Below are 14,340 nucleotides of genomic sequence, written 5' to 3'. Positions count from 1 at the left end.
CAGGCTAGCTGGGGCAGACAAGCTCTGACCATCTACTGCTGGGCTATTAAGTCACTGAGACAATGAAACGCAAAACGACTAAAAGAAAAGCACTTCTTTCTGATAATGTGAGATTTTTATGGATATGAGCATCACAAGCAAAATTTCATTCTCCCACATTTTACGGGGGTGGAAGGAAATCCCAAAATGAAGACAAATACAGGCAAAACTATCTGCACTGAAAGATTCCACTGGAGGTTATTTTTTGTAAATTAGGTGAAGTAACCCTTTAAATTTGCATCCACATTTTAAGATTTGCTTGTAGTTAGTTTAACACACGTTTACCGTAGGCTTGTATTAGTACTGTTGTTGTGTTTATCTACATTTGAATCAAATTTAAACTGATTTTGGGAGGTAAATGGACTGTAAATGTCCACTGAGTGCAGCTACATGTCAGATTGAGCTACATCTCTGTCACCATTCCAATGTTGACTGGAAGCGTTTCAGAAGTCTTCAAGCAGTCTGCTCTTCATCAGACACATTTCCAGCATTGTTCTGAGTTGTTTTGCCTCTATATTTTAGGTAAACAAGCATATAGTATTGATTACACATTTGCAGCTCACTGATGTTTGATTTGAAAATAATTATTTTGTTACTCCACTTGAACACCCAGATAAAATAGTTTTTGCTGCATGTCCACAAAGGCAAAGTCAGTAACAAATGAAAAGCATCATTAAACACAGCGACATGTGGGTCTGTGTTAATGTCTGTGTGTGATAGGGTGACAGACTGAGTTAATCGCATACAATAGCAGTAGTAACACATTTAAAGACACACAAACACACATGCACACACATACACACATGCACGCGCGTGTGCAAACACACACACATATTCAAAGACATGTACAGATACGCACGCACGCATGCGCACACACACACACACACACACACACACACACACACACACACCGGAGTGCCGTCTGTCAAAACACAGGAACTCTTTCAGGAGGGGCGTGATGATGTCAGAGAAGAGTTGCCTAGCAACGCACCGTATGTCGTCAGGCCGAGTGCATTACGATTTCAGAGAGGGAAAACACACACATGCACATAGATAAGACTCATACTGAGGAATCTTCAGTAACATTAAGCTACACTTATACACACAGCCTTACCCACACACAGGCAGACACACATGAAAACATGAGTCATCTGATGAATATGAGTCATCCGCTCCTGAGGGGGCGAAGAGACGCATGATGGGAAATTGTGATGTCAGTGACCTTTCAAGCCCTCCGACCTAGTGACCTGCTGTATGGCAGTTGTTTGAGTGTGAACACATGTGTGAAGTAAAATGCAGTATTTATATTTCACTGACGTAGGGTACAACTGCAACCAAATGAAAAATTAGCTGGTTAGCTTCACTTTGCTTTGTGAGCAGATTTCCCAGTATATGCAGTAATGTTCCCCTGCTTGTGAGAGAGAGAGAGAGAAACAGCCAATATCTAACAGATTATATAGCTGTGGGACACACACAATCACACACACACATGCACATATGCTGATCTTGTTAACTAATTGAAGCTTCTACATATTGAGACTGGATTCAACAGAGAGGACTGTGTGATTAGAATAATTGAAATGGGATGCTGCTTCTGCTGCTGTGCTGCTTAGCTGTAATGCAACCAACTGGAGTCAGCTTTTATTTTGGTGATTCAGTGACTCTGCACTTCAGTACACTGATCCCTGGTGTGCCACCAACTCCCCATGCTCCTCTCAGTTTGTACTATAAGTTATATTAAAGTCCACTCTGATGGGGACGCTTCAGCGCAGCCTTGATTGAATGCTGACTCCACTCCTCTGCATCAAAGATGTTGCATAAGCAGTCCCTCTGCTCAAATTTGCTCAACTATACTCATCATTGTTATTCACCAGTACTTTCCAAGTGCGGGCAACCTTACATTTACCATGAGTTGTATGCTTTCTTCAGTTTGGATTTGGCCATAAATGATCATAAATTATGCTTAGTAATGTAATATAAATGTGTGTGTTTGTGTATTTAGGAGATGACCCATTCCTGGCCTCCTCCTCTTACAGCCATACACACTCCTGGGAAGGCTGATCAGACCAAGTTCCCCATCCCAAATAAGGTTAGTATGACTTCTCTGTCTTCGTCCCACTGCAAACACCTTTCATTCACCAAAGTAAAACACACCAGCTCACAGCAAGGCTTAATAGCGCTGATTCATTTTGGATTACAAGTCTGGTAATGTATGCTTTCGTACATTTTGTTTTCATGTTCTCTACTTGTGCTCTGACTACATCTTTTTCCTTTATTTTGCATGAGTCAGTGAGTGGAAAGAGATGAGAGTGTTGAAAAACCTTCACTTACACTCCCACACTTACTGGTGGCTCATCATAAAACTAACTGCAGTCTGTCACTGAGAATCTTCAGTCTGCTAATTAGATCTGATTCATAAATTCACTGCGGCAGTGATTGCTGGGATGGAATCAGATTACTGTTGCCTCATCCTGCGCAGTGGCAAAAGTGACAGCCAATGAAATTACAATGTTAATGAAGTACTGCATGTTTAATTCAACTCCGCACTGTGTGTCCAGAGCTGAATAGAAGTGCATGAACTCTTAAAAAGAGCCACTTCTTCTCTGTGAAAGTAAAGTAGCTGTTAATAATAGCATATTAAAAGTTTGGGGACCACTTTTCATACAAGGCACTCTATATAAATATTTTTTAAGTTGTAATTAATGGCTTTATTAACAGTTATTAAATCAAATGCTTTATAGTCAGTTATGGGCAATTAATGAGAACAAATTTTGGGTTGCCAGGTTAAGACATTTCTTTTTGCCTGGTATTTATTCTCCTCCAAGAGGACACTTGATTTGTTTTTTGTTTTTTTAGATCATCAGGTACTGTAGACTGCCTCAGTGTTCATTTATGAATGAACTCTTAGCATTAACATTTAAGAATTTGATATTTACACGTACTGACTTCTACTCAGCCTGGTCTCACAAAAATACATGAATTGACCACAACCTGTTGACAACACGTTACTTGGCGGTGGCATGTAATGTGTAAAAATGAAATGCCAGCACCTTGGAAACAACAGGCTCATTCCAGATGAACTGTGCCTCCCTTGGAAAGTAGACGAGAGCAGGCGATGACAAAAAGCTGTGGTCAAGTCAGACAGTTTTCCGACAGTTTCCAGCAGTCTTCAGTCTCTACAGAAAGTCACAGAAACACTTACATTCTGTCTGATACGATGTTGATTTATTAAAATATTGTCAGACTTATATGTAAGTTTGTTCTCTAATTGTTTTAGTTACAATAGATTAATTTTTTAAAATGCTTTACAGGTGATCTGTAATTTATGTTCATGGCTCAACCTCCATTTTACATGAATTCTCATGTAAATCAGCATCATTACAGTTTGCTGCTTTAGAGCAGACCTGTCCCCTCAGCTTCACAGGCTAAATAAACTGTGTGTTGACTTTTAGGTTAATATTTTCAGAGGAAAAAAACATGCAAGACAACAGCTTTTATTAAAGATCAGTCAGATATAGTCAGGGCTTCACATCTATACAGATGTTATTTTAAGAATCACCTCAGCATTGGCTTGTTTTTACAGGTTGTCCGCGGGGTCTTAAAAAGTATTAAAAGTTGATAAATCAAATGTTGGGAAATTAAGGCCCTTAAAAAGTATTAAAAAGTCTTAATCGCGATTTTATGAAGTATTACATTTTCTTGGCATTCAAGCTTTGACAAAAAGTATCCATGAATGTATAATTTATTTTCCTCCTCGCGACTATTACAAACAAGGATGTGTAGGTAGACACACTCGGACTGCCACTCGGGGTGGGGACTGAGGGAAAAAAAAAAAGTCCAAAAAAGTTAATAACTTAAAAATTATGGCGAAAGGATAGTTTCTTGCAACCCTAGAATTAAGATAAAAATATTCACAAACAAAAAAAACACTTCTGGTTGCTGGTAAGTAGTGTTTAACTTTTGATTTAACACTAAAATTTAAAACCCTCTGTGCACACTGCAGCGCAAGCAGACAGATGCGCAACTCAGAGCAGCATGTGTCACTGACACCAGACTCAGAGCGCAGCGGACCGGTGGAAAATGTCATCATCAGCATATTATTTTACATCAATAAAATCTATTTTATCATTATTTTGAGTCACATTGTTGAAAGAATTTAGTCGTCTGTGTTCAAGCAGGATAATAGGTCACCATTCATTGCACGTTGGGCTTTCTATTTCCTTGTTGGAGATCTTTTCTTTTTTAATAACCAACCAAAAAGAGTCAATCAATTAAAAAACATAAACTGGAACTGGAACATGAAATCTTATATGCCTAACAGACATTGCTTCTCGTTCTTTGAGTTTGCATATTGCTAAAGGGGAAAAAAACAACCGTAAACGGACAGCATGATTAGTGTTGGAATCAAGATCCCCCCAAAAAACGGGAGGAAAAAAAAAGCCGAATATTCGTTTGTTTATTTTTTCACACTCAAATCCCGTGCCATCAAACGAAGCTTTGAAGCTTCAAATTTTTTGGGTCAGCCCTAAATCCCACATGCAAGGGGCTAGCCATAAGGTTGTTGTTTTCAGCAAGTTGGCCTTGAATAGCTGATGTTGAGCTGTAGAGCTGTGTTATGAGCTAAGGTGTATTTTAATAAACCTGCCTTTGGTTTAATTTATTCTTTCAAGCTTTATTCCTTCTCATCTTATCCGAGTTCTGTTGTATATTTGTGCTCCATAGAATTAATTGCAAACTACAACTGTTTAGTAAGTTAAAGATGCGTTGCTGCTAACGACAGCTTGAAGTGGCGATGAGGTCTTAAGGTTTTTTTGGAAGGTCTTAAAAAGTCTTAAAAAGGTATTGAAATTAACCTCAGGATTCCTGCATATACCCTGTTTTAGTCACAGAGTTCACCAAAGTTGAACTTGACAGGAATTTTTACTTTGTTGCTACAAAGGAATCCATCGATTTCATTAGAATAAGTTTTACTGTTTTAAAGGTTGGTGTTTGTTTGGCTCCTCTTAATCATCAATAAAAGAACAACTTTCAACCCACTTTGAGGTTAAAAAAAAAAAGCCTTCCATTTTGTTTTAAAAACCTGGTATCTGGTCGCTGTTTCCTTGTTTCCTGAGAAAAAGCCTGCAGCATGCAACACATGATTTCCTAAAAAAAAGAAAAGTAAGTGGGTTTTCAATACGAACAGCAATAACAACCAGGGCTGAACACTCAAAGAACGTCACTTACAGAAAGCCAAACTTTACCCACAGATATTTCAAGGGAATGACATTGTAGTGCCACCCACACTGTTTGTTTGACAGGTGATGTTTGAGAAGTGAAGTGCAGAAACACGACAACAGTAATCAACAAAGACTGAGACACAATAAAAGCAGAGACTAAAGAATTGCCTCTTCAGAAGATAGATGTTGGGAAAGTTTCTCCCGCTCCCACAAAAAATGCTTTATGACACCTTGTAATGTAAATAGTGTCACATTAAAACCAACATAAATGTTATATTCAACATTTATCTCAGAAATGGCAGTCGTATTCTGACTGAAACAGCAGGTGTTTTCCAACACAGAGTGCTTTTATGAATCATTTTTAACATGCAAAACATCTCATTGGTGGTGATGTCAAAAGAAATAGCAACGTAAACACAGAGGCAGTAAATCTGACCCGGTATTTAATGAATTAGGAAAGACTGTTGTGGTGCTCTCAGCCCCCAGCGTCACACTAATCCTGCAAGTGAGTTTTAAGAATGAGGTGGAGAGTCGAAGCGGGGAGATGAGAGGATCTGAATTCTGTGTAATGGCATCGTTGTACTGCTGTGAAATCAATAATGACATCTGTTGGTTTATTCATTCAACTTATCACCCTCTGGCTTTCTCTCTCCCTCTCTCTCTAGGAGTCACAGCATGTGACCTCAGGCTACAACACCCAGAGTAAGTTTCCCAGCATCAACACTCACATACTCGCTCTATGGTAATTAACACTGGAGAGGCCATAAAGGCAATACCACCCAGACGAAATGCGAGAAAAGCAGCTTGATGTTAAAATGAATTCATAGCCACAGGAGCATGATAGTCTGCAAACCTTTGCTTTTATCTTTCTGTGTTCATCTGAACAAGTAATCAGACAAACATGGCTTTACACACACAGCTAAATTGGTTTGATTGATTGTGGAGACCATTTGTTTATTATTAACAGCAGCAAGGATGCTCACCCATAGAAACACAGACTTTGTCACTCAGCATTTAGAGGTGGGGACTGAAATACACCAAACTGTGATTTGCTGCCATTCATGGGCAATTACACATTTAGATCATTTATTTCTAAGCACACAGTGAGGTAGTGAGTGGAGCTCAGACTGCCTATCAGATACTTCTAAACTGACAGTATTGACTTGAAGTGGGCAATGTGGATTATATGTTCACACAGTCACAGTATATGGAATATTACACTGCAAAATTGTGAATCATTATTTAGTGGATTAAAAAAAATCAGTCCAGTTTAAAGACTGAATAAGATAAGAATTCTTATTTTCAGCTTCACTTTAATATCCCAATATCCCAATGTATGTATCCCAATACATACATTACATTATCAATTACTCACAGCATGTTACCTTGAATTTGTGTACAAAACTTTGTTTTTCTCACATGCCTCCATGGTAAACAGTGCACTCAAGCGGAGCTCATACATATGCGTGTCCTCAGGCACACTCAGTGCACGTAGCTCTTAGGCAGAAGTGTTTTATAGTGTAACGTTTGTGAAAATGCATGTGTTTGGGAAGTACTGAGCATATGACTGGATAAGTACAATCTGGATTATACCTCACGAGTTGTGTTTTGGAACAGATGTTTTAAAATAGTTCTTCTGTCATTAAACTTGGACCCTGTTCACTTCAATTCATCAAGAATGTGAGAAAAACAAAGCTTTCTTCACAAATTCAAGGTAACATGATGCGAATAACTGATATACAAATTGTCATTTTGTCAGTGAAGTATTTCTTTAATACCAGGTGCAAATGCAAAGGACTGTTAATTGAATGTTGTTATTCAGATAATGTGTCTCGATATGGATCATGTTAATGGCTGGCTGGTAAATGGCCACGTCTTTCTCATTTTACATCACTGCATTGAGTCACTGCAACATTTTGTCTCTCTCTCTCTTAACAATGTAAAGTCTTTAAGCCCAGATTGTTTGTTTGTTTGGTTGTTTTTGGCACAGTAATATTAACCAAATCAAGAATGATCTTTTTCGCACAGCAATTATACAGCTGTTTTTACAAGTTTGGCAGAGTTACGTTACTTTTTAAATACCTGACAAATTAATATCCTATAAATCCAGTATTACCTTAAAAAGCCTTTTTGATTTGCAATCTTGCCAACAATTGTCAAATACATGAAACGATATTGAAAGGAGAGGAACCTTGTTTGATATATAAATGTAAATTATGCGAAATTTAGACCAGTTAATAGAATCTCTTTTGTCTCATGATATATGTGTTATTATATTGCCCAACAGTGCATTTAGTACATTGCAGTAGATCTGACTCCCAGGCATCAGATCATCAAAAGCTCTTCTGAACTGGTGATCTTGTGTTAACCCCCATCTTGTAGTGTTTGAGATGTTTGTGATGTATATAAAGCTGAAATATTTCCCCACTGGCGCCTTTTTCTCTCTGATATGAACAGCAGAAACACAACTGACTAGAATACAAAGTACAGTGAGGGGGTTCTGTATATCCATCTGGAAAATAAATCATCACCTCAAGTTTTTGTCAGGCAGTGCATATCAGTTAGAATTTTATTTTTTCGCAAACTCCTGTTACCAAAGCAAAGCAAACACACACACGCACACACACATACATACACCCCAACACTGGAGCAGAATGTCATGTTTTCCAGTGTGATAATAGTAATACACAGCTACAGTGATTTCAGTCTGGCTCCTCGTCAAAAACCAATCAACACACACACACACACACACACACACACACACACACACAAACCAAGACACATGCAAAACAGTGATACTTGAATGTCCTCTGTTGTGTTGTAGAGCGATGTACTGTATCCGCTAACAAGCCTGCTGCGAAACCACCAACTGCACCACAGAAGTCGTGAGTATCTCCCTCTCTGAGACACACACACACACACGCACATAAACAGAGAATTTCTGACCCGCTGCTGCTGCGTTTGCCTCAAGGTAAAATTAAGCTTGACTCTTGGATGAAATTCACTGCTGGTAGGAGGAAAAAAACATTGTGTGGATCAGAGCGGGAAAGTGCAGCTACATTAATTTAACGTGAGCCAGGAGCATATTGCAACATCTCTGGCTGCAGCCCACTCCACTTCACTCACTGAGCTGTGCAGCAGGATTCATGGCAGGGTGAGATTGGAAAGGAAGAAATCTTGGCTTGTAAATCCACCTCACGACCCTGATTTATCCTGTGCTCGACCACAGAAGCTCAATGATTTTGTTTTAGAAATTGACAGTTTGCTAAACCTTTTTCCCCAAATACTGATTTCCATTCTTAGCTTAGTAACTGTAACTACATATGCATGGCCTTTTGCCTTTCCAAAATAAGAGGCACAAGAGGAAAAGTTTATGGGAATGGATTAAACACTGTCTTAATCTGCTCAAATGTAAGCTTCAGACGTTAGAATGTTCAGCTAACTAGCGAGAAATGAGTGTTGATTCTGGACATCACGAAAACATACAAACTCCACACAGAAGGGCTCCCCCACCCTGGAGTTCGAACCCCCCACCCTGGGTTCGAACCAGGAACCCTCTAGCCGCGAGGCGACAAAGCTAACCACTGCATCACTGTGCCAACCTGAAACACTGAAACTTACAGTTGATAATATAGATAATTACATTAGCTAAGCTAAACAGTTGAGTTAGAATGAAATACATTACATTTCTCCTTATTCTATTTGCTGCTGCTTTTTTGTTTTCATGTCATCACATGTATTTAAACTGGTGAGGGTGCTAACTTTTTTCAGGTGATAAAGCTTTAGCCTCAGTCTTTTACTGTAGCGCCATGTGTATTCAGCCATTAAATGGACCCATAGAAAATTTGTTTGTATATTATTAAATTGTTGTCAGAATTACATTGTAATGACAACACAATAGCTGCCTGGATTATGAGTTAATGAAACACTACATTTGTGTGCTGCACATACAAAATGCAGGACTCTGACACTAGAACATCAGGTTTGTGTCCAGACTCCTGTCTGTGGTTAGGTTTAGGCAACAAAAAGGAAAGATTGTTCAATGTTAATAGGAAAGGTATTAAAGAAAATAATTCTGTAGTCTCTATGAGTGGATAGTGTATTAGAAGATTGCCTATTTGGTGGAAAAAACTGAAATTGGTTGTCAGTGAACTTTCTGCTGTTTCAAAATCAGTAGTATACAGAGAGAATTTTGAGTAGACAAAGCTGATCAAATGCATTTTTCTTTTACAAGATTCAAGTCTGCTGGAAACATTTTAAAGTTTATGAGAGTCAGTGTTTGAAAACCAAGTCATTCAGCTAACATTAGCTTAATTAGCTAGCTAGCTAGCTAGCTTATAGAATCTGGCAGTTGTCATTTCAGCCAGCAAAATTATAGAGTATAGAAAAATAGTCACTGACTAGAAATAAGCAGCCTGGCAATATCTGAAATCAGAGACCTGTTTTTTCAACACAGTAAAGTTCACATGTACCATGTAAGATTGGAAAGTTTGACATGTGTAGCAACATTAGCTGAGACTGGGGGGGCTTAGCAAACAATTATCCATTTGACAGGGTGACATTAAAATCCAAACCAGAGTAAATTTGTCTGTTTTTACCATCAGAATATTGCCTAAATCCACTTGTAGATGAAAGTGTGACTTAAAACCAAAGCTATAATTTTTTGCTTTCCTCAAATGTTTTGCTTCGTCTTTATTAATTTCTGTCTTCATCTGGGAAAGAGGATTTTTGCTCTATCCCCTGTCATATTAAATGAGAGTTTTCAAGTGCTAAGTGTGATGCATTATTTATACATTTGGTGAAAGCTAATTAAAGAAAATGAGAGAAAATATGGCAAGCACGGTGTCAAAAAGGAGCTTTTGAAAATGAAAACGACTTGATGGCCAAAAGATGATGCAAAAATCCTGCAAGTTAGGAAAAAGTCAATGCAGTCTATAGTTAGCAGTCATTCAGCAGTAGGTCAGCATGTAAACTCTCATTTCCTCCTCTTTGAGTATGTAGTTACATAGTTAATTATATCTCCATTAGGGTGATGTCTGCTGGAGCTGTAATGCTTTCTTTGGCTTATTATACTATTTTGCTTCCAAAGCCGATAAGCCTATTTCTTTTGATTACTATTGTTTGCCCAGAGGTGTAATTTTTTCTCCTCTTGTATTCAAGCATAAATACTGCTTTGTTTATTAGAGTGAAATAATTGTTATTGGTTAAAAACAATGCCTATACTGCAGCCATTAGGCTACTCTCTGTTTTTACTGTGATGCTTAACAGCGTAAAATGTTCGGGATAATGAATAGGCCTGGCTCGTCTTATTCAAGAGTAATTGTGCTGTTGAGGCTAATTGCTATATTCTTTGCTGAACGTTTACCATTACAGAAAACTCATCCAACAGTAATCCCCACAAATAGGCTCTGTACCTTAATGCCACATTAGGAACAAAAGCAAGTTTCATTTAGTCTTTCGGTGGAGCAGAGTATGTACCTTCCCACTCCAGGAGTTTCATTATGCTCTGATCCAATCACATGATGTTACGACAACTGCATGTATGCAACAGAGCGGAAGAAGAGAAGGAGACTCTTGTCTCGTCGAACCAGCTTTTGTGTTTGCTCAGTCTGCAGCAGGGTTGTCTCACCTGCTGGCAGCAACAGAAACCCAGAGAACGCCCAGGCTTTTATTATCACTGAGCTCTCTAACAGCAGTGCTGGATTTATTATAATGTGCACAATCACACATGGTGCCCTGCACAGTGTAAGCATCCCACACAGAGCAAGGCACTAACACTGTTAGGGTTAGGAGTTCAGTTCTCTGTTTTGCTCAGTGTATAAAGAATACAGACTCTTATGCTTTGTCACCACAAAGTAACAGGTGTCTGGTCAGAGGAGGACAGTATGCAGCCAGTGTTATTGTGATGGTATTACACTCTAATAGTATAATGCATGCGTCGGCCAAGTGAATGCAATGCCATAATGTAAATTTTGATTGAAATTTCAGCACACCTGATGGGCATGTTCGTTTTCTAATGCATTCAGGTGTAAACAGGGATAGATCTTTTACAGTACAAATATGTATCTTTTCTTTCAATTCTTCAACACAGTATGAGTCCAGTGAGGCCTCAGCTAGAAGCTCACATTCAAAGCACAAATTATATCCAATCCTGCTGCTTGTTGTCAGACAAGCAATGTTTTATGTGTTTGGCAACATAAGAAATAATACAGTGTCTTAAATTAATTGCTGATAAACTATCCAACACAGTGCATATACAAGCTTGTATTCAGATGCATTAGTGCTTCATATAAACAGTCTGTGTAACTAAATGGAAAATAACTTTTAAGAGAACCTCAAAACCTTATCTAGCTGGAGGCTTTGTTCAAATGTCTTTTCTTACCAAGTGACAACCTCCAGGGCAGAAAATTGAAGCCAACGTTGGAAGTGCCAAAAATTGCAGTTCCTCTAATGGCCACTTGAGGCTGACTCCAAAAGCCAGTCAACTCCCAAAGAGCCCCATGTTAAAATGCCCAACTTCACAGCAGAAATAAACATGTTAACAGCCTGGTACAAAAACAGTTTGGGTCTCCATAGCTAATTTCAACATTCATAACAACTGTGCAGAGGGTGAATTTTTAAATAACTCACTGGTTTACATTTTTCTATGGCTTAACGTTATTATTAAGGGTGGGTCACTTTGAGTGACAGGCTGTCTGCCAAGCTTATAAAGGGATATGAAGGGAGAACCAGATACAGTTTTGGAGACAGGGCCCAATTCATTTCTATGAAAGTTGCTTAGTGGCACATGAAGTCAAAAAAGTTTGGCTTCTGATGCCTTTGTGGGCTCCATGGCATCAGGTGACAGACACAGAAGTTGTAATTCCATGGTTTGGCCACTATGTCAAATTGGCGTCAAGGTCCGGCACTGTTCTTGGTGGCTTGGGTGTATTTGTCAGATCCACCTCTCACTCCTTCACAGCTCCACCCACTTGCTCAAATATGGTCACTTCTGGCCCCTAAAATTCAAGATGGCAACAAGCAGAATGCCAGACTCAAGGCTTTAAAACGGGAGTCCACAAACCAATGAATGACTCAAAGGTAGCTACGTCCATTATTTTTATATAGTCTATGGTTGTTACAGCGTACGGCACAACAATGAACCACATTGTTAGTATCCAGCCTCGATCCAGTTCAGTAGCAAGTCAAGTCTTCTGCCCATCATCAGTTTAAACAAACAGTGATTTTTTTCCACCCTTGTTTTATGTGAGTATTTTTAAGAGATAAAAATTACACATTATCTCTGTAAGTAAAAAAGTAAAGATTAGAAGACAGTCTGAAAAATTAAGGTCATTTAGTGCAGCAGAAATCATTTTCCTCTGCTTTACTAGTCTTTAAATCATCTCCTCACCTGCAGCCTTGTCTCATGCCCCTTTTGTGGGTCCCAACACCCCAAGGTGAGAACCGCTGCCTTAGACAAACCTTCAGCCACACTGCAAGTTATGCATTTCACAGCTCACTTTGAAATACAGGGAAAACTTTGAAGTTTGAATGAGCAGTGACGAACATGAAAAGACAATGAAAAGAGCGCCACGCTTAGAAAGTCAAGCATCATTAACAGTTGGTCCTGCAGAATCAGTGCAGCAATGAAGGCTTAGCACCAAAGTAGAGTAAATGAGAGGATAAGGTAGACCTCATAGTTAAGCACAGCAGGAAAGAAAGCAGAATAAAGGCTATGAGCTGGTCTAAATAAATGAGTGTTGATTGTGGACGTCAATCGGGAGAAACATTTTCAGCATGAGAGTTTTCCCTGTAAGCCAGTCTACTGTGAGGGAGATTTATGTGTGCGTTTTGTTTTGCAGTCTGAGTACATGTGCATCTGAAATTCTCTACAGCGGGCGTGTTGAGCAATCAGTCATTAGCTGAGCGGGGCTTTGATTTAGCTTCGGAAAATATTAACATCCTCTCAGACAAACTTCCTGCAAGTAATGGAGCTCCACTACAGCTTTACTTTAAGAAATAAAAAGGCTCCATTTTATGAAGGCAATTAAGAGCCTTGTAGAAATTTGATGCTGCGCCTTCTAAGCTCTGCATGTCATGGTTGCTTTAGTCCATAACTCATTTATATCCGACTGCGTCCATCCTCCTAGATGCCTCCACTTTCTCTTGCATTTTATTCCTTTCCCCCTCCATGCATCCCCTCTCCTCTCTCTCTCTCTCTCTCTCTCTCTCTCTCTCTCTCTCTACTCAGTCTCCATCTCCCTCTGTCACTCGCTCTCCTTCTCCTCTCCGTCATTATCATCTCCATCTCACTCACTATCTCCCTCTCTCCATCTGTCCCTTCTTATGAAATAAAACATGAATCCATTATTCATTCATTCAAACATATCTATCATCGCCGCGTGCTGCACTGTGCCCCTTATCTGCAAAGCTTTTTCTTATTGTGCTTCAGTTATTCACGACGCGTACGGTCCCATCTGAAAACACCACAACACTGGGGAGTGTTTTTTTAGCGGTGCAAGCACTGACAAGAGTGGTTCGTGAGGCAGTAAAAATCCCTTTAGGGGATTCTCCTGTCATAACAATAGCAGTGCCAGCTTAAAATAACAGTAGTTTGTGTGGAAGGTTTATATAAAGCAATAAAACATGGGAGCTTGCCAATGCACAGCACATAAATACTGAATAATTTGTGTGGTAAGGAGCAGGTGATGCTCTGAAGGGGGTCATGTTATCGACTGTGTCTTGTATATCTTTTTCATAGCCTGCATACATCTGTATTGTTAGAATTTCATCTGTAGTGTGGGGAGAATAAAACAAACATGACTAATAAAGGAAACAGGGCAATAAGCGGGTCCTTTTTCTTATAAGAAGCCCTACAAAACATCAGTGTGCGATCCTGACAGAAGGACTGATTTCGGCCCGATCACGTCCTCTTTGTTTCCAAGGAATTCTTGGCTGTAGGTCAGCAGTTGTCAGACAGAAAGTTTCCAGGTGAAAAAACAATCTGGCTTTCCTCTCCAAGCTCTAAAAGCCAAACATCTGGTAGGTTTTTAGTGGCGGAGTGCTCCATCCACTGTCCACTTCCTCATTCTCCAACATGAAC

The 14,340-nt window shown here is 39.3% G+C and overlaps 1 protein-coding gene across 3 annotated transcripts in view; it reads left to right on the top strand.

Annotated features, from left to right (window-relative positions):
• Positions 1-14,340, top strand: part of aff2 (AF4/FMR2 family, member 2) — a 225,837-nt gene that overhangs the window by 129,689 nt on the left and 81,808 nt on the right. For all 3 annotated transcript variants that reach the window (XM_078169186.1, XM_078169185.1, XM_078169184.1), the window contains exons 6-8: positions 2,042-2,128; positions 5,924-5,960; positions 8,083-8,143. In XM_078169186.1, coding sequence (XP_078025312.1) covers positions 2,042-2,128; positions 5,924-5,960; positions 8,083-8,143 — 185 coding nt within the window. The remainder of the gene's footprint in view (positions 1-2,041; positions 2,129-5,923; positions 5,961-8,082; positions 8,144-14,340) is intronic.

Source organism: Epinephelus lanceolatus, chromosome 7 (assembly GCF_041903045.1).
Source record: "Epinephelus lanceolatus isolate andai-2023 chromosome 7, ASM4190304v1, whole genome shotgun sequence".
Lineage (NCBI taxonomy): Eukaryota > Metazoa > Chordata > Actinopteri > Perciformes > Serranidae > Epinephelus > Epinephelus lanceolatus.
This window is presented reverse-complemented; position numbering and strand designations above follow the sequence as displayed.